The 21,941-nt window shown below is 39.7% G+C and overlaps 1 protein-coding gene across 1 annotated transcript in view; it reads right to left on the bottom strand.

Moving 5' to 3' along the window:
- Positions 1-21,941, bottom strand: part of syne2b (spectrin repeat containing, nuclear envelope 2b) — a 220,340-nt gene that overhangs the window by 184,277 nt on the left and 14,122 nt on the right. The window contains exons 3-8 of the mRNA XM_078175419.1: positions 9,820-9,881; positions 4,136-4,231; positions 3,968-4,045; positions 3,666-3,758; positions 2,907-3,109; positions 1,280-1,479 (exon numbers count right to left, since the gene is read on the bottom strand). Of these exons, the coding sequence (XP_078031545.1) occupies positions 1,280-1,479; positions 2,907-3,109; positions 3,666-3,758; positions 3,968-4,045; positions 4,136-4,231; positions 9,820-9,881 (732 nt within the window). The remainder of the gene's footprint in view (positions 1-1,279; positions 1,480-2,906; positions 3,110-3,665; positions 3,759-3,967; positions 4,046-4,135; positions 4,232-9,819; positions 9,882-21,941) is intronic.

The raw sequence follows: 21,941 nt of genomic DNA, 5'->3' as shown, positions 1-21,941 counted from the left end.
AAATGTTTTTGCATCATCATCAGCTTGAGAAACTGCCAAGGAATTAAAAAAGAAAATGCAAAGAAAGCGTTTTGATATTTCATGCACTTGGAGTGTAAGACACGGACTGAGAGTCTTTATGGACAGTTCTTCAAACAAAAACATTTAGATTTCAGTCTCAGCTTATCATATTTGAAAACACTGGCTTCTAGTTTCACATCAATGGGCCGACAGGAAGACCAGTGGCCAGCAAACGTACGTAGTGATGGGCTAAATAAATGTTTTAAACTTTTTGAACAACTCTATTTAATGTTCGTGAAGCTCAGTTCAGACCAAAGATGCGCGACGAGACAAAACCGTTTTAGAACGTTGCAGAGAAAAGTTGAAGCAGTGTGAGCTGACTGTCTGAACTCGGCTCAAGCTGGCTGATGGCGTCACCTGCAACTCAACTGGTCAAATCGCCGGTGGCTGGTTTGAGAACATCAAGCTCGTCACCTGTTTCAACAGTCAGTAGACTTGTAGTGAAGTCTGCTGGTCAAGTCAAAATGACAGAAGACGGTGTGTCCACTTGCTGCAGCAGGTGCTCCATCCCTGCCGAGCCCTCTGTTTCTGTCATCACGGTGTGCCAGTGTCGGACAGTGGGCCGCTGCTGCTGCTTGTTTTGTTTCTTTTTTTCACGGTTTCATCACTACTACAAAAGCAGCTGGCCAGTATCTCACTATCTCTATCCTCATTCATATTTTAAGAAGCTACAAATTATATTTAGCCACAAAATAAGCCTGAGAAGGTGCAAATGAGAACAGAAAGACAGAGAGTTGTTGCACAGAGATGATACACCGTCTCATCTGGTTGCATTGGTGTGAACAAGCAGGTTTTTAGAACGTTGCAGAACGACGCTTTGCAAGTAGTTGCCTGTTTTAACTCGTCTCATCGCAAATCTTTGGTCTGAACTGGGCTTCATATACCGGGTCAGGCTGTTGAATGTCTGAATGCTCATAAATCCCCACTTTTCCCACTTGCTGTTGAGAGTAAATGAGAAGCGATTGAATCAAACTCTAGTCCAAACAGCCCGGCTGCTACACTCACTGAACGAGACTGAATGAACGGTTATCTCAAGGTGAGACATCTGCTAACGTAGTGCAGCAACAGCACCAAATTAACAAGTGAGGAACAATTAAATTAGGCTCAAGTTGAGACCTCCACTAGCCAAGGCTACATACAAATGTTTTCTAATGTCACGAGCATATAATATTTTAAAAATATTGCTATGATACTTCCTGAAAACAGCAGAGTGACTCACCATCAGGATCCAGCAGTCTGGGGATCCTCAGCTCTCTCTCTGCGATGCTGAAGGCCTCCTCCAGGTTCTGTTTGTTGCTTCTGGTTCTGGCTTTGGACAGATCCACCAGGTCCGGCCGCAGAGCGTACTGGATCGCCAGGAAGGCCACTCCACTCCTCCAGCTAGTTTTGAAGTCTTTCACATTTATTGAACAGCCAGCTCTGAGGAAGACAAATCATTTTATTACTATTATAATAAAGATCATTGATGCTGCATGTGCTGTCTGTGTGTCTGTTTGGATACTTGATTTGACTGCACTTAATTATCAAAATACTATCTGAAATTTGTCTTGTGTCCCAGGACATACACCGTTTCACATAAATACACATACAAAAATACAAAACACAACATTTACCCAACCAAACAAAACAATACTACAAATGCTACACATCACATCAGACATTACGAAAAGTAGATGCAGTGCCAACAATTTAATTGCTCCCTTTTATAATCAGTGTTCAACTCAGGTACACAGAGGCCAACAAACTCTGATTTAGTAGTTTGACAGACTGACGAACAAAAGAGTTCCTCAACCTGTTTAATCAAGCTTGTAGGACTTTGAAGACGCCGCCAGACGGCAAAAGCTGATATTCATAAAACAAAATATGAGAGGGATCTGATGTAGTATTACCAGCCAGAGACAACAATGAATATCATTGCTGCTAAAAAGATTCAGAATTGTTAAAGATAAAGAACAAACAAGCAGAACCCATTAACTGCTAAGATTAAAATTATGAATGTCACCACGGATTAAAAAGACAATAAGCAGGACAATAAATAGACTGAATCCAACAATATAAAAGACAGAGAAAAACCACCCACAGTATTCAAAGTATAAGGCATATTTTAAAACTAAGTGCAGGACTTTAAGGAAAAAACAATAATGTTTGGACCAATAAAATAAAGGTAAAATAATAAAAACTTAATTAAAAATTAGTTTTCAAAACTTGTACTTCTGCTACTACTGCCTTGCTTTGGGCTGGGGCTCCACGTTGTGTTGCTTTATTTTGTTTGTGGAAGACTTTTAAAATGGGTACATGAATATTTCTTTGAAGTGTTTAATATAAAAAATACATCCTGGTAAATACTTTTCAGGTATGTATGTATGTATCAAGATTTCCATGTAGTACTGATAGAGCTCCATGTACAATCAAAAGTCTATTTGCAAAACTATGTTATGGGCTTTTTAACTGGAGAACACAATACGAAATGGCAGCAAGAAGCACATGAACTTGATAATATTTCACGTTTATAGACAGGAATGAAATATGTAACACAAAATACTCTTAAAGCCCATGTATTGAGGAAAGTGTTTTAACAGGTTTTGGCAGGCAGCATCTGAACACCTACAGCTCAGACAGCAAAGCGCTGATCAGGTTTTGATCTTTAGCCCAGACCTGGAAATTACCAGGAAGTCCCTGTGTGAGAATCAGTCACTCCTTACATCCTTCACTTGGCCCACAACAGAGCACTTAATGTTTTTCAAGGCTTTGACAAGTCGATATCATTGTAACCCTAAATAAACCCTTCACAACACATTTAAATGTATCCTTGTTCATTGATACCATTCAGCTGATCGGGTGCTTACTTGTGGCACTGTTCGCGGACCCACAGCAGCAGGGCCTTCTTGGCAGAAACCCTGAATCGGTTGTGTAGTGGCGAGCCTCTAGGAGGGACGGGACTGCTGCCGGCTGAGCGGCTCGACAGGGTGGAGCGGGAGTCTAGACTGGCCAAAGACTCCATGGAGGACTGACGGGAATCGAAAGAAAGGCCGCTGGCCAATTCCTCGATCTAAGAAAACCACCAACACACAATTTACATTTGGACACTCAGTATCTCAGCAAAAAAAAGTGTAAAGATACAGAAAAAAGCTTCACAGCTGGACAAGCAAGATTAGAGAAGGGAAGGGAGACCAGTTCTGATGTAGAGGATAAGAAACTTAACATCACACAAATGACACCAGAATCTCATGGGACATCTTTTGCTTACAAAATTTTTAAAGTTATTAAGCTTAAATAAATGTGTTCAATTTTAGCATTATAATTGGTTTCCTCGCTCCACTAATTTATACCGCTCGTTGGTTGATAACAGCTGTAAAACTGCCACCAAGAAATCAACTCAAATCTAATTATTGTATCCAAAAAGAAATTGAAAATGATCAAAGTGCAGAAAAATAAGAGAAAACTGTTCAACATTCTCAAAAAACTGGCGTCTTATAACATGATGTTTTATCTCGGTGAGGTAAGAAGGAAAACAGAAAGATCAACAGGAAATTATGACCCCTAACAGACAAGAAGAAGAAATAAAGAAAAGGAAAACCTATGAAATGTAAGCATATTAAACTCACATGGTACTGTAGGATGATTGTCCATATGAGGCCAAGGATGATGGACGGTTTACCATCAATAATATCAGGAATGTTTATGTTGACTAGTTTGATCTGGGGAGAAAACAGGACAGTTTTCAAGTTGCACACATTTCCAGTTGGTGAATGGGACAGCAGTTATCACAGTTTAACCTATAAATACAATGTCAATGTTATTATCTGTTCCCAAACTGCATCATCTCCCTGATTTTGTTTGTGTCAGTAGTAAAGTTCTCCCTATATGTGTGGTGACTGCATGTGAGCTCCTTTAGTGTGTCATTTACCGACTTCTTCTTTAGAAAGGAAAGGGCTTTCTCAATGTTGCTCCTGTGCTGAAACATTCCTCTGCCTCTTTCCCGACTCTGCAAAACACAACCTCAGAGTCAGTCAGTGGGCTCATTAAAACTATCGGCTGTTGACTGGAAAGCATGTTGAACTGAGAGGGGACTCACAAGGCGCTGGCCGCTCATCACCTCCAGCAGGTCCAACAGTTTGGAGCCATCACGGAAGTCATGGAACAGATCTACGACCATACATGGTGGCCTCCGCTGTCACAGCAAACACACATTTCATGTTATTTATGTTTACAGTTGCAGCTATAAAACAGTGATAGCTACACAGAGGCTACAAAACCTGTTCTATTGATACAGATTTAATATGCAGACATGTATTTCACAGCTGGAGTGATGGCCTTTTAATAAAGCTAGGATGTCTATGCAGTAGACAGACACAAATACTTTTGACAGTGGTGCTAGAGAACCAGAGAAAACAAAGAAAAGGACACTTTTATTCAAGAGGGAAAAAACCTACAACCTCGGTGCTAACAAAATAGCATTGGTATTTTGACTTGTATTGTTTAGTAAATTGATTGTTCATTAATTGTTAACGTTTTCAAGGCAAGGCAGCTTTATTTGTAATAGCACATTTCTTACACAAGGGCAGTTCAAAGTGCTTTACAGAGCAATAAAATATGAAACATAATAAAGGATACAGAAAAGAGTACAGAGAAAAAAGATATAAGGTAAAATGAATTACTAAATAATGTAAGCTTCTTGTAACGTTACTTATTTACACTAAAGGAGGAGATTTGAAGGCTTTGTTATTTACAGGTTATTATACAATGGAGATCAAACTGGGCTGTATGTGACCTATGAACTAAAATAAGTTTGACACCCCTGCTTTATACTGTTTGTGTCTGTAGTGGCAGCATGAGCGGTGGGCAATACGAAAATGCGGAAGCACAGCCCACAGTTCAAGCAACAGCCCGAGAGCCAGGTGTTGTAAATTACGTAATCCAGCGGACTTCAGCTGTGGGGCGAAAGGAGGGATATCTAGGCGCTGGTGAGATGGAGAGAAGTGTACCACCGTTCATTTGCACATACTGCCCACGTTGTTTTGATACAAAGCTGGCTGAAAATCAGCAAAGTACCCTTTTAAATTAGCCATGCTTACACAAGAATTCTGGTAACCATTTTTCTCAGAAAGACAGAGACTTTCTTATCACTGGTGTTAAATTATGTCTTAAAATTGATGACGTGTACAACATTTTTCTTTCTTTTCTTTTTGGAAAACTGGGAGATGACAAATCCAAATCGCAGCTTTTGATTTTTTTATGTTAATGTGGCTTAAGCTGAGGGATGACTTGCTCCTTGTGACATCCAATTAAAATCAGTTAAACTTTAAAGGTCGTGGTGGCCAAGCTCAAGACAAGGCTGTTTGTTAGTTTCTGAGAAACTGAGATTTTGGACATGGAAAATCTTCTCCAGATAAAGATGATTATTGTGCTTTTACAGTTTGCGTTTGAAAGGCCACAAATCATCGTTCTGATCTCTGTCATGCAACAATAAATAACTGTCAAGCAATACGCACACACTATTTATTAAAGGCGACTGCTGCAGCACCATAATGAAACCACTCTGCACCAATTCTGAACCAATCAGGATGGAATTGAAAAACAGACCTCATAGTCTGTCACAACAAACACTATGTGGCCGTGCCTGCAGTCGGCTAAGGACAATATTATACTGTATGTACGTATTTCCTGTGGCACTACTGGCACCCTAGTAACAAATTTATTTAGTTTTTATGATGAGTCAAGTTTTATAATGACAAATTTATTGTGATTATTATTTGGTAAATAGCTTTAAACCCCGTTTCCAGAATTAGTGTCGACATCACAGACAGGCCGGAGAACAGGTAAACAGCAGACAACAATATGAGACAGCAGCACAGAGGAAAGACAACTCTAGGTGGTTACCTCTTTTTATCTCTTACTCACTCAGTCTGTCTCTCGAACTCAGCGAGACTAATTTGGCATAATGTTTGAGCACTGCTTGGGTGATGTCAGACAGTGTTATGTGATGGCTCATCATTGCATCTTGCTAGTTAAGGGGCTAAAATTAGCTCATCCATCCAGGTGTTGTGTTCTTATCAATGCTAACCAGAGCCAGAGGTGATAACCTGTGACTACCTTGGAGTCATTTGACCCGGGTGTGAATGTCAATTAAAACCATTTCTGCTGTATTAAAAAGCCTGATGTTAGTGGGAGTTAGCATTTTTTTGTGCAGTGGGAAAGGAGCTTTACTAACCTGATTTTTGGCCTAACTATATTCCATTTATCACATTTTTGCATGGTTATATTTTGCTAGATGCAGCCCACTGACAGAGGGAACAATGATTTATTAAAGCGTTAAAGTTACCTACTATTAACTGATCAGAGACGTGTTTGTGTCGGCATATAGACCAGGTCGCAGTTCAGAAATGCCCGAGATATGTCTGAGGTCTTTGGGGTACACTGTTGCCATGACTCCGCTGTCCATCAGAGGGCACTGAGATGTTTATATTTCAAATCTAAAATCTGAAATATCCTGTGCAGTCAGGCAGGAACCTCCAGGGCTAAATAATAAAGCTGACGTTAAAGTGTCAAAAATCGCAGTTGCTCTAATGGCCACTTGCGGCTGACTCCACAAGCGAGTCCATCCCTTCCACACCCATGTTTAAATTTTAGCCAATTTCTTCGTTCATGACAAATTAGACGTTTACATGTTATTAAGGCTCTAAATTATGCATAATAAAGGGCGTGGTTGCTTTGAGTGACAAGTGGGTGTTGCAAGTCGCTATCACGGCACCGATGTTGATTCGGTAACCCTAGCTGTAAATTAATTGTAACATTTTGGTCACCTGCAGAAGTCTTGTTTAGCATTTGGTTGCACTAAAAGACCCTCTATAGTCACGTCTGGCCACAAAAAACCAAGATGTTGACAGCCAGAATCAGCCGGAGTCTACAAACCAATGGGTTACGTCATGGCGGCTACGTCCATTATTTTATACAGTTTATGTGGGCTATACATATCTTGATCCTTTTCTTTTATTACCAAATTAATAACATCCCAACATCCTTGTTTAACAAGACAAGACAAGACAAAGCTTTAATTTTTTTCAGAGGGAAATTGTTAGTGCAGTAGTTGCAGTAAAAAGTAGTCTTTAAACTCTTGTACTCTAGAAAGACTGCAAATTGAAGATTTCATTTTATATTTATGATAATACAATGTCCATAGTGATATTTGAGGGCAATACTTGATGGGCATTGTGGGTATCAGCCTTAAAAAATGCAGTATACCGCCGGTTATCTATTTTCAGTTTCTGTCTTCTTGTGTTGAGATATTCAGCAGTTAAGTATCAGCTATTTTTTCTTCCATTAAAAATAATCTATAACAGCAACATACATCTTAATTCTCCTTCCTAATTAATAGGGCCTTTTAACTGCAAATCATTTTTAACCTTGTAGTCCATGGCCTTAATTAACATCTGAGAGTAACACATGGGAGGAGGAAACACTGAATATGAAACAAACCTAAAAGATAATTCCTTGAACACATATTACAAGTCCCAGATTAGCCTATAAATAATATAACATGACTGTATCATTTAGTCAGTAGAGAGGAATTAACACCTTTCTCCTGAAGAATTTATCATCAGGTTGTCTGCACCACAGAATAACCTTTGCTTACTAACACTGCCTGTTGAATGTCAGTGATTTAGGACTTTCCAAAGTGGACACTGAGTATTACTGTCACATGTGACAAAAGGCACTGTTGTAATGTGAGCCCTAATGTGGATGACCACCATAGGATTAACAATTATCTCCACTATTCTGTTTATTGGCAGAGTCTCAAATGAATCCAACACTGAGCCCAGAGCTGGCTGGACGTCCAATCGAGGGTGTGTGTTTGGTGGGTGTTGGTGGTGGAGGGAAGGGAAGGGGAGGGGACGATGGTGGCCGTCTGTTGCTGTCTGTCTGTGTGCTGTGAACCTTGGTCCTCAAGGCTATATTTATGTACACACAGCTCCCCACCTCCACCCCTCTGTCCTCCACTGTCACACTCACAGCTGACCTCCAAAATGAGAGCTGACAATCTGTTGCTGACTCATGTTAAGAGGTAGTTTAGGAAAAAGACTTGTCGGATGTTTCAAAGATCGAAATTCAGGCCATGTCCTGCAAAAACAAGCTGTTGACTGCAAAAAGCCCTCCAATGGTCATAAAAAGTTGGATGTGGTCGTGATTTTCATGCTGTATTGATAATTGGATTTATTTTGGTTTCCTCAGCTCTGAGAAATTTTAGAGGAATTTGGTATCGTCAGCTGACACAACAGTGAATGGTGTCCTTAGACTAGATGCTAAATGTTTTAGAGGTAGCAAATATAAAATCAAATGTGCTGTTGTGATGCGTTTCCCCCCAGTATGCACACTGGTGGGCAAATACATGAAGGGACTGCACAGTTTTTACAGCCACTTAAGACAAAAAGAAACTGCGTAATTCTCAAAGTACTCGCAAAAGGTTAAATGCACCCCTAACTGAGCTGCCAAGCAAGTAGCGTCTTGGTGCTCCTGTGCTGTTTGCACACACCATAAAATTTCAATTAAAAGCCTGGTCCCAGTTTAATGCCAAATCCCTTTTAATAGCCTGGTATGGTTATACATTTTGACAAATAAACGCCTGTCTCAATTAGAGCCCTGGTCTGGTTGCTAAGTTCTTCAGATGTATAAAACCGGGGGTAGATCAAATGACTGATTATCTGAAGCCTAATTTTTAGTTATATTCATACTGGTTTACATAAACAAATTGATTTTATTTCCTGATCTTTGCTGAGCAACAGTTCTGTGTGGAAGGAATTAAAGGCCTATCCCAAATATAACCGAGCTGATTTAAGCAAATAATAACCCGAGCCATTAATTGATGTTTTACGGTATTTGAGTTAGGTAATATGCAAACACTTGGCGCAAATTTTTCCCATTTCTATGCAAATGAGCAGATTGAAATTACAGTTTTCTCGTTCCCTCTACCGTTATTCTGCCTACTGTGTTTTGGGCTCAAAGGCAACATCTATACTTTACCACATGGGTAACTGCAATCACACAAGAAAAAGTGCGAATTGCACACAGCTGTAAAACTGTATGGGCATGTTTACGCTGTTATATCATTAGTGCAATATCTGTTGTGAATTGGACCCTGAGACGAAGCAGATAGCATTCGCAAGTGACGTGCAATTAATGGTGCTATCAGAGACCGCAATCTATTCTTTGCACATTCACCCCCGAGGGTAAAAAATTAGATTCGTACAGTTTTCATGCTGTCACTGATGAGGTTAATTAGCACAACCAATTATTTCTTGATTTTCTCAGAAATCATAAGAAAGAAAAAGCTTCATTCTTCATTCTGTTCATTCTAATACTATTGATTGAACACATTATTTTCACACAAAATGTGTGTTACTGGAAGTCACTGGTTACAGAAACATATTTATCATGAGAGGTTAATAACAGATAGATGCACCATATTTTTTAATTAACCTTTTTATATTAAGGGAATATGTGTGCAGATGAGCACAAGTCGTGATCCCTCAGCTCATGCCCTCACATGCACAAGCTCACCGACTTTTGTTATTAAGTTGCATCGGCTCAGTTTAGGGAGTGGAAATTGCTGTGTTTAAATTAACTGGGTAAATGAACTTAATTCACCTCTGGCGGCATACTGGGTCATTTCAGCAGCAGTAAAGGGCATGTAGCTAAAACAAGCTGTATGCTTTTTAATGAATACACTACAGCTTTGAGACAGAGTTCAGAGACACAGCTCACCTTTGCCAGCTGAGCGTTGACCCAGTTGGTGAAGGTCTTCTTCTGGATCTGTTCTTGTTCCACTGTTAGAGAGGAAGAAACACACAATGTCAGGTTTAATTTATAGTCACATCAAAACAATAAATCACTCAAGCAGTGCAAATTTAAATCACAGGCATTAAGGTCATGATGCTATATACAAACTATTTATACTGAGTGAGACTGTGGAGTAGTCTCGATATCCTAAATTGCTCATATTATTAGCAACAGTGTGTGTGCTGCTGTGTATCTCACTGGCTCAGAGAAAGCAGTTAATGGCAGACACCACGAGACTGAAGGCGACTGGACATCACTGTCTTCTCCAGAAAAATGACAGAAATGACAGAAACCAACTCAAACTCGACAGCAGAGGATTTGTATCCGTCTCACATAGTCAATGTTGGTTTCGTTGTTATAATGACCACAAGAGTGCTTATGATTTAAAGAACACTTCACCCCAAAAGTACATATTTTTCCTCTTACCTGTAGTGCTGTTTATCAGTCTAGATTGTTCTGGTGTGAGCTGCTGAGTGTTAGACATACTGGCTGTAGAGCTATCGGCCTTCTTCCCAGCATATTGAAACTAGATGGAAAGAATACTTTTGAGAAACTCATCATCAATGTCTCCTTCCATTAATCATGACCTGGTTACTCAAGATAATCCACAGACCTTGTTGTGAGTAGTTTCATGTGGGAACTATTTTCTTTCTAGCTAACTACACCAACCAACCGCATCTCCGCACAGAAGGAGCTGTGCATCTACTCATGGATGAGAGGCTTGTGCTCGGCTGAGTTGTAACGTTAGCTAGCTCAGTGGTGCTAGGTGAGCTAGCAGTAGATGCACTTTTTGTTTTGCACAGTGATACGGTTGGTGGGAGTAGTTCGGTAGAAAAAAAATAGTTCCTACATAAAACTGCTCACAAAAAGGTCTGTGGATTATCTTGAGTAACTGGGTCATGATTTCTGGAAAGAGACATTGATGTTGAGTTTTTGAAATGTATTTTTTGGCTCTATGAGCACCACAAACTGAGTGCCATCTAGTTACATTGCACTGGAGAGAAGGCAGACATCTCTACAGCCGATATCTCCAACACTCAGCAACTCACACTAAACCAATCGGCAAAACATGGTTGCTTTAGACAATGACACAGAAGGAGGAAAGCCAAACTGAGCTTCCAGGGTAGTTATGGAAGTCTCAGTGAAAACATAAATCAAAGCACAATGCGTCATCCGGTGTTTGGGTAATATGTAACTGTCAGCTGAAGGCCTCATAATAGTTTATATTTGTTCATTAGAATCACAGATGTTTCACCACAGCCCTCACCATGTCAGTGTTCATTTCATTTAAAGAGTGGGCAGTCAAAGAGTTTTGTTCACCTATTGTGAAATTATCCAGGTGTTTACGACTACATATAATAACTTTACCTTTTATAAAAGCAGGTTGTTATGGTAGCTAACACCCAGCGGTTTGCCCAATTCAGTTTGGAAAGTATTTGGTCTGTGTGTTGCCTGAACAAGCAAAGAGCCTCAGTGCGATAATGAAAGCCACAGAAAATAATTCAGCACAAACAGCTGCGAGCAAGAGAATCTTCAGATAAAGCACATTACCATGTATCCCACATGAGGTTTGGTTTTTAAGTACTTTACATTTGAAAGAGAAAAAGCAAGTTATTGTCAGTTCTGCAAATAATTTCTAAACCACTAGATCTGAAGTACAGCTGGAATGCAGTTTGGCAGAGAGGAGCTGCAAACATGTTGATTTCAAGTTCCCTGCCAGTGCATGTATTGAAACAAGACCAGTGTTTCCCACAGAATTCGAATGACTGTGGATTAGCAAACTTTGTTTTATTTGTGTGTGTGTATGTGAGTGTCCCGTCTAAACTGAACTGATCGAACAATCAGTTTATGATCAGATCAATGAATTAGAGGAGCAGCTCCTGCAGAGGCACGTAAAAGCAAACCTTTAGACCCATCACTGGCCAGGGAAGTGCACGGCTTCCATGGGAACATGGGAACACAGCAGGTTGGAAAACAAAGGACAACTCTAAAGTGAGACTGCTGTTGTTTAAAGTCCCTTATAAACTGAAAAGTAAATACCACTAACTTCTGAGGGAAATGTCTTTATTGTTTGATTTTTGGGTCGCTGGAAATAAAAATTACAAAGATAATTCCTGATGTTGAGGACAAGTCTGATGACATACAGACACAAAACTCAGGTATTTTTACTGTATCTGTATTGAGAGCAGGGGTCGCGTTAACCGGAAATTTTCGGTCATTGACCGGTTTTTTACAACAATGACCGGAAAATCTGAAGGCCGTCGGTCATTTTGACCGGTTGCAATTACCACCCCTGCCCACTTGGCGGCGGAGTGCACAGTCAGTGGTTTAAGTGGCTGCCGTTTTCACACTGCAGAGAAAAAGTCATTCATCTGCTTCATGTAGCGTTGTTGACATAACGGCCTGGATACACCAGATGCGGTAGTGCCGCAGAAGTCCTGCGAATATACTCGCAGGCGCTTGACTGTCCACACAGGCAGCGCATTTCTCCTGCGCTCTCCGCGCCGGTTAAACATCGACTCCACTCGTTTGTTCCCGTCAGTACTTGTTTTTTCACATCAACAGGTCATTTTAAACATGGGTAAGGCCATATTTTAATCGTTTTTTATAACGTAGTAAGTTAATGACAGTTTGTCATTGCATGTCCATGTATTGAGCGTGTTGGATTAACACTGAATGAATAGGGCATATTGTTCTGACCATTTAATTCATGTAGTTATGTCTGTAGGTTCGGTGACACAAAATTAAAATTGTAATGAAGTGATTAGGGTATTGAAAAATGTGTTCGGTTATGCACTGTTGTGTTATTTTAAATTATAAACACGGTATTTTCTCCTCACGTTCATCGTGCATGCTGTTGTTATTTTATTTTGAAAATTGGCCGGATTCTCTCGTCTTTTCTGTGTCCGACTTCCTGTTTGGTACGATCCGCTCTATCCAGCTTGACAGAAGCGCTCGCGGCTCGTGTGAAAAATAGACCAGACGCCAAACTGAAGCGCTGCGGTGTGTGTGGATGTCTGTTCATCTTTTCGTTCATGTCCTTATTAATGCACACTTTATAACTTGCTTGTTGGATTTATTAAAAACGAACAAATGAAAACTAAATGTCTTTGAATATCTTTATTATCATTTAGAAGCGAAAATTTAAATGACCGGTAAAAATAGATTATGACCGGATTTTTATGACCCTGTCGGTCAAAATGACCGGCGAGAAAAAGTCTAGTGCAACGTCTGATTGAGAGATATTCCAAAGTAAAAGTCCCACATTTTTACTTTGAAAATCTGAAACTTGATGTGCCATTTAAAAAAAAAAGGTTGCTCCATAATTCCTGAAAATAACTGAGATACTTGAGTACAAGACATTTCACACTAAATCCATCCTAAAAATCAAGAATCTTCACTGCAATATTATGCGATGGATGATGGTTTCAAAGGTCCATCCCACTATCATCACATTCGAGTGTATGTGGCCCCTGGACTAAAATGAGTGTGACACCCCTGTTCTACGAAATAGAGTGTTGTATTTCTACAAGGATTAATGAATGGTTAGAGTACAGTAACACACGAGCAAATGCAGGCAATTGACCATCGCCTGCCAAGACAATACTGTGCTAAATGTGGGAAGCGTCTGACATGACAGACAAATGTTTTATTTGCCCCCTTTGCTTGCACTGAATGGAAGTGAACAGGAACCGAAAATTTGCCGGTGTTACTTTCGCTCATGTGTACCCTTAAGTTTCAGTATCACTGCGCCTGCCATTTTGCTAGTTTGTCTGTAGCTAGAGTTTGCTCTGTGCTCTGAGAGTGTGGTGCTCTGAATAACGGAACAGTATGTTACAACAGCACTCCTAACGACCAGTCCAGCTCCAAAATTAGAAAATCAGTGTGTTGGCAAATAATGATATAGAGATGGGTTGCTACAAATAAATGAATGTATGGGGAACCCTGATAAGACATTTTATATGTGTATTTATTGACATGTATTTAAATATACTGTAGACACATTTATATATTTAGAATGTGCTGATCAAAACACGCAAAGCAGGTTCCTCTTATATGTTGAACATATTTTGAAATATACACTGTACTGTTGTACAGTTCTGGCCTCTTAAGAGTTGCAAAAAGAGCATGCATAATCAGTGAGGCAAAGATTCAGTCATGTTTATTTAAGATGGGATTTGTTGATTACGCTTAAGGGAAACTGTTAACATACAGTTTATGCATAAATACAAACTATTACACTTATCTGAGACAGGCTACAGAAAGGATTTAGCATTTAGATAATACAAAGATCAGTCACAGTAACAACAGATCTGGTCAGTTAATGGTCCACCACTCACCATCATAAAGCTCAATGAAGTCATTCAGGTCCCTGGCAGTGTGAAGAGTCTCACAAATAACCCAGTCCTCATTCTCCATTGTCCTCATAAAATCAACCCTCTGGCTCAACAAACATCTCAGTCAGACCTTTTAAAAACTGATTAACGATCAAGATGGTTGCTCAGTACAAAAATGGTTGTAAAAAGCAACACCAGTTGTGAGGCTGGAGCTATAAAAGATGTTACCCTCACAAGGATGTATTCCAATTCTTCCACTAATTCTTCCACTGATCTTTCCTAAATTGCCTCCCTAATTAGATCTTGAATACTCATATATAATAATAACTAAGGTCCAGTTGATGCACCAGTTTGTTTGCTATAGCGGCTAAATGCTAACAGTCCCTTCCTGTCCATGCTGCACTCCAGCTCTCCTTCAGGCGGTCTGGCCCTATGAGATGTGTTAACAGACAGTTTACAGACTATTTTCTGCTTTAATATGTTTAACAGCAGGCCGCCTTTGGCTTCAGTTCACTCGCAGTCTAATCTTAATCATAGGGAGCCCTCATGATGACTCAGACATCTTGTTATAATTAATCTGGTGTCTTCAACAAAGGTAAGGGAAAAGGGGAAGAGGGATTTCTTTCACAACAAGACCCTCTGACTTGTTTAACATCTGGAGGGAAGCACTGCTTATCACTTATCTTCAAACTCGCAAAGAATGATGAGCAACCTAAAGTTTTCAAGAGTTCCTGGCCAGCAAATGCAGAGGATGAAGAAACTGGAGAGCAGTGACACATTTGAGAGTTGGCCAGAAGAATTATTTTAAACAAACCCATTCGGTCACTGCAGTGCTTTCAAGCCTGTGCAAGAGTGCTACCATTTTAGTAGCTGTATAAGCTCCTGAGATGAATCCCTGCTATTTCAATAACAGAATTCATTAGAAACACAAATAATGACATTTTAGAGAAGAAACAAAATCCTGAATAATTATCACTTCCATCTCAACAGAAATGAAACATCATGTTCTGGGTGTATCAGCAACTGCAGAGTTACAGTAGCCACGTACTAACTGTACACATTAGACTGTACATAAAATATGTGAATATGGAACGTGTTTTTCTTTTTAACTTCATTTAAAGACAATAAAGTCCATCAAATAAATGTACTATGTACAAATCACAAAGCAATATTTAAGAGGAAAATAAAATATATCCAAAAAGGTGACTGAAATCCATTCAAAGACATAGTTAAGGGATTCAGTGACATTCACAATGTTCATTGTACCATTCAAAGTTGTCAAGGACTTAAAAAGTCTAGAACCTTTTGACATTTACTCTCCATTTATCAAATGTGTCTTTTTGCACTACATCCATTACAATACCATCACAGCTCATCTCAGTGGTGGTTGGCTTGTTAAGAAACTCAAAAGACTTTATAAAATGTCAACCAACACCAGAACATTTTAGGATAGTGGTCACTTAAAACGTGGGCGGCAACAACTCTGCCTGATGGTGTTCAGGTGATGTGATCATGTGATTATGAAACGATTATTGATGCATCAAAATTAAAAAACGTACAGCCCGGTCCTAAAGCATTGTTACAGGTGATAATATTGTTGAGAAATGGCTTTTAAATCTCTGATTATAGCAATTTTTGGGGTTGAGACACAGAGCACTTTCATATTATTTCACTGCAGGTCAACGGTGGCATTAAAGCTGGATCTGGGTCTGTCTACTTCAGGCTGCACTGCCATCTGATATAGAGGCATCAGTATTAAATTGAGACTGTTTGATAACTAGATAGAAACTGTGTACCATAACGGAGTACAGATGAACTGTTCTGAAGACCACCTTCCCAAGTGGATTTGAGTACAGATTAGCATATAGTGTCCAAATACGTTGGACTTTGGGGCCAAGTGTACTTGGATCTGGGCCCAGGTCCCTGACGTGAAAACCTCCATAATCTTTCAAGAGAGCATTACAATGTATGTAAGAATCAGTTTTCCCCCGTTCCCTATAACCACGTATGTTTTGTTAGCTTGTTAGTTAACCTAGCACCTGTTCAGGAAACGGTCACAGTTTTGTTGACAGCAGATTTACTAGTATAAATACAAAACAGTAGTATACTGATAGTATCATTTAATATACTAAATTAGCCTGCTAGAGTTTTCCAAAGATGGCTAATAAGAAAAACTCAGCTGCAAAGCTTCTAATTGTTTTAAGAACAGGCACACCCCTCCAAAAATCTAGTAAAACTGCAAATTTAGCAGTTACAGTCCCAGAAGTATCTGACTGGTAGCTGATGTAAATTTTCCCACAGTGAATCACATACATATTTCCTGTAAAGCAGACATTATTTACTCCTCTTAAATGTCACAGCACACATTAGCCTTCAGGGCGATGCTCTATTGTTTTACGCATTACTGATATAAGGTAAAGTCTCTGGACAGGTGCCAAGCTCTCACTTTGTCTTTAACTTTTATTCTAACTGACTGTTTTTGGGCAAACCCTAATACAAAGTCAAAACAGGAGTTTTTCTTTTTTCTAAGAGGAGCCAACGCATTATTTAGAACATGCCCACAAATCAACATAGCGGTGAATTTCCTGGACTAATATGGGTGACTGAAGAAGTGGATGCATGCATGACTTGGTAGGAGAAATATTTTCTTCCTAACAGGTCCAAAACCTATCCTGGCCCTAAGAACAAACTTTACCTCAAAAGAGAAAGAAGCCTGTATTTGACTTTTGATCCATTTGCTGATAAAAAATACCCCACTGCTAGATAGACACATCACGGTTCTGAGCACAACTTATTTTCAAAAGTGTCTGAGCATATGATGAACTAAAATCTTTCAATTCTAGACTGATATAATACATCTGACTATCAAATGTAGTGTAGTTTTTGTGTGTAGTTGTACTGTAGATCTACTACAGGAGTCCGCCAAGGGTAAACATCTCCATATGCTGATAATAATATCCATTAAAGTACTGTGCTTTCACACAAGCTCTACACATTCAGTTTTTTTTATATGCCAATAAAATCACTACCATAGAGACAAATAAAAACTCACCCATGATGGGATCACTCATGCTGATTCAGCAGGGAATCTTTCCAGCTCAGCAAACTGGTGCACATGAATTTAAACTTCTCTATTGTGCAAATATATAGTTTACCACGCTGACTCTATACACTTCAGATCCATTGTTTTAGGATCAAGGATGTAAAGTAAAAAGGGAAATTACTTTGAGAGTGATTCCCGTCTGACCAGCTAACAGTCTACATAACATTTGCTGCCTGCAGGGAAGCAGGTGAGATCAGCTGGGCTCCGCCTCTTTTCAATCTGACTCACAGAGGCTCAGACCTGCTGTAACAAGACCTAGTGCTCCTGCAGACTCCTGGGTAATTTATGCTACATAACATGGAAAATATGGGTCAAATTCAAATGTTAAATGGGGTGAACTCAGATGTTTACCTAACCGAACAAAACCCCTGCACATGAGTGGCCCACTAATTGTTGAAAGGGACTGGAAACATGAGAGACAGTGAATTAACACGCTGTGATGTTGAGGTGGAGGAGTGTGCGGAGGCTGTGTCAACAACTGATGTTGATGAACAACTGTCACTGTCTGTTCCAATCATCTGCATTGTGATACGTGTCTATTTTCACTCACTGTTTAAAGGGACGGTTCACCGCAAAATCAAAAATACATATTTTTCTTCTCATATGTCAAATCAATCATTTAATCAATGATCTATGTTGTGGCCGTTTTTACTAAGGTCCCACAATCTATTTGTCACGTAGATATACAAGGTACATGTTCATGTTTCCATAAGGTTCTGATAATGCATGGTTTATACAGCAGTGATCCACAGCAGGAACGGGACAGCACCTCACATTCCCACCGTCACACCAATCCTTATTCACCATAAAGCACACGCCTCCTCTCCTTCTCTTGCCACAGCCCTCTGCTCTGTCAGATTGCCACATAGAAAAAGAGTCACGTAGTTGAATGGCTGCTGTCCAGGAGGTTGTCCATTTTATTTTACAACGCCTGTACAACAGCTAGCAGGATGCTAATTCAACCATGCCCATCCTCTCCATCTTTCCTTGATGTTTACGTTTGACTACATTTGAAATCTTTAATCTGTCCAGCTAGCAGATGAAGCAGGAGGAGAGTTTACAAACTGGTGAGCTGATTCTTACATCCTGATGAGTGACTTGCAGCTGTATGCCACCACTGTCTTACACCAACCACGAAAAGCCACACAAAAACTTGCAAAATAGACATAAGAGCCTAAATTTAGCTCAAATTTAGTGACAGAGAGATATCGTCATAAACATAAACACGATTCTTGTGTTGGGGATATTGGCCGTAATGGTGTCTGCCCTCTCTCAAATATAATGGAACTAGATGACGCTCAGCTTGTGGTGTTCAAAGCAACGAAAGAGTACCTTTAAAAAACTCAGCAGCACTGTGTCTCTCCAGCAATCATGACCCGGTTCGACCTTGTTGAGCAGTTTCATGTAGGAACTATTTCCCTTCTAATGAATTTCACCTGCCAATTGTATTACTGCGCAGAGAAGCGTGCATCTACTCGTGGATGAGAGGTTGTGCTTATGACAGAACAAGATGTTAAAATTAATGACGTCCTCCTCAGCTGAGCTAACATTAGCTAGCTCAGTTTCATGTAGGCTTCCTTTTGCGCTGTGATGCAGTTGGGGGACAAGTTTGGTAGGAAAACAGTTCCTTCACAACAAGGTCTATGGATTATCCTGAGTAACTGAGTCTGGAAACAGTCACGACTGTTGAGTTCATCAAATGTATTTTTTGGCACTTTGAGCACCACAAGCCAAGTGTCATCTAGTTCCATTAAACTGGAGAGAGGGCAGACATCTCTACGGGCGATATCTCCAGCACTCTGCAACTCACACCAAAATAATCTAGACTGATAAACAGCACTACAGGTAAGGGGGGAAATATGTACTTTTTAATTGTGGGGTGAATTGTCCCTTTAACTTCTGGCTGTTACAAATTGCATTAAGTTCTCATGAGGTGCATTTGTACACTTTGTGAAAGGATGGCATTAAGATTTGTTTTGATAATGATCAACAATTTCATCTGCTGTCTCACTTTAATCCGTGCACTGTAGAAACCATAATTCATTTTGAACAGCATTCATCAAGTGTTAAAGATGTGAGCTCCACCATGGATGATGAGTTGTTTCTGTCCAATTATGCTCATTTGCAGGAGGAGGCCACATCAGGACACACAAACATCACAGAAATGAAGGTGCATCATAGCTAACACTTAATAAAATCATGAAGATATACAGTTATGAAACAACATGCGTCATTGTTTGATGTATGTACGATTATCACATTCCCTAATGACTAATTAAGATAGGAGCACAGAGCATGGCTCAAGTTATCAACTTAAAGAGATTATTGTTACAGAGCCTTCATTGTTTTGATACTGGAGAAACCTGCCTGGGGATATTCAGCGACTCTGTGTTTCATGTTTGCTGTTTTTACGTTTACTATATTTCTACATTTCCTCGTGTTCTAGTGGATGTTTCTGTGAAGCACTATGCCTTGAAAATATGACATTACCTTTACACAAGGGCCTTTTTAGGATGATTTTTTGAAAGACTTAAGATTATTTTCACTGTATTATTTGATTATTTATGTAATTTGTGTGTTTATTTATGTAATTTTAAACTATATTTCTTTATATATTCTAGAGATGCATTATGACCATGTATCAGCTGATATTGACTTTAAATCAGAATCAGCCAACTTGCTTTTTCTTAATTTGCACAATCAATAATTATTCCATACATTCCATACACAAGTATTGTATTTCGAGTCTCCATCAGCTGGTGGGTCATCATGATAAGAGTATGCATGTATAATAAGATGTAAAGTCCACTACAGAAGAGACTTGATGATCACTAAAATTAGGTGGGGAAGAAAGTGGATATGGATATCGGTATTGGTTATCAGCCAAATGAGTTATGTATCAGGTAGTCTCTATATACAGACTCTACATTCAGTGAATGTAGAGTCTGTAGACAAACCCCGGAGATCTTGCCTCCGGAAGAAGAGCGGAAGAGCCCTGGTCTCCGGCTGTAGGCTGTTGTAGTCCGCGTGATATTGACCAATCACGTTTGAGCCGGCTGCAGTTGTTGCCAGGTTAAACGGTCCGTGCGGTGAACTAACGAGGCGGAACATAATTGGCGTCACTGCAAACTGTGAATCCATCGCAGTGGTTCAGCATATTTACTTATATATAAACGGAAGTCGGAAACAGAAATTCGCCTCCTCCGCCCAAATCAAACCGGAATGCCAAAAAATTGGGGGTCTGCCCCCAGAGGCTGTATCGCCGTCTGCTGGAAGTCAGACGCCGAATACAGCCCATGGGTTCCGAGAATGTGTATCAGGATATTGGGAAAAGATCCAATAATATTTGTAATTTGTAATAATATTAAAAAAGTATTCAAAGTGGAATAATAGCACAAAGTCCTCATGAATCGTCACATGTTTGATCCCTACAGGAGCCACTAGATAACCATCACGCACAACAGCTCTTTCTCAAACTTTCCTTCTGTTTTGACACAGTTAATCGTTTTAAAAGCAGCAAATTATAAAACCAGATTTTATCTGCTCAGTACAAGGAAAATTGTTTCTAACCCTGCTGATGATGCAAACACTGAATACACCCAACACCATTCACACACAATCTGAGCTATCTTTACTGGCATTCTTTTCATCATTCCCACTTCAGATGACCACAGATAAAACAAGACCTTCCCTCTCTTGTTTACAAGCTGGCGTGTCATGGGGGCATTGAGCTTACATCACCCATTCTGCAAATTTTACTAGCTGGAAATTACATAGCTGGAAAAACGTTTACAAGGTTTTCATAGGAAAAAAAAAACATGTTCTAAATGCGGAGAGGAAATGTGGGGAGTCATGTGCTTAAAATAGTTCAGTGTAGACGCAAGAATGGACCCAAACACAGAGGAGAGGTGGGTGGATAGAGAGAGAAAAGCAGCTGGGAGAGAAAGCAAGACATGAGGAACATGTAAGAAACGTGGGCAGAGACGTGTAAACATCATGAAACAATCCACATATTAAAGATGCAAGAATGAATAATGAAAGAGGGAGATGGGGACAAAGAGAGATAAAGAAGAAGAACTGAAGAAAGAACTGGAAGAGAGACAGAAAGGTTTTACAAAGTACAAAGAAAAGATGAAGCAGTGCCAGATTACCGGGCAAATAGTGCTCCCCTCTGCCCACCTCAGAGTTTAAAAGGTAACTTTGATATTCAAACTGGACCCTATTTTCCCATCTTTTTGTGTTTAAGTAACTAGTGGAGACAACAAATTTTGAAAGTGGACCAGTACTGAGTGAAAGCCCTACAACCCGCAGCAGCAAAACAGGCTGCAATGTAACGTTAATAGGCAACTGCACACCATTTATGTCCATTAAAAGTGTTTGTTTTTGCCACTGACAGGCTCAGATTGTTACTGTAAATCTCGGACAACATAATGGCAAGGATCCCTACAGAGAAAGACCTTTTGTGAAAGAGTAATATCCTGTTTGTGTTACCAGAAACAAAAAAAAAATCACAATCACCAAACCAACCAGACTCCATTTAAATAAATTTTTATCATCGTATAACACATTTCATTCACCTTCAATAATGACCCAGGTACCTTTAACAG

Source organism: Epinephelus lanceolatus, chromosome 15, assembly GCF_041903045.1.
Source record: "Epinephelus lanceolatus isolate andai-2023 chromosome 15, ASM4190304v1, whole genome shotgun sequence".
Lineage (NCBI taxonomy): Eukaryota > Metazoa > Chordata > Actinopteri > Perciformes > Serranidae > Epinephelus > Epinephelus lanceolatus.
This window is presented reverse-complemented; position numbering and strand designations above follow the sequence as displayed.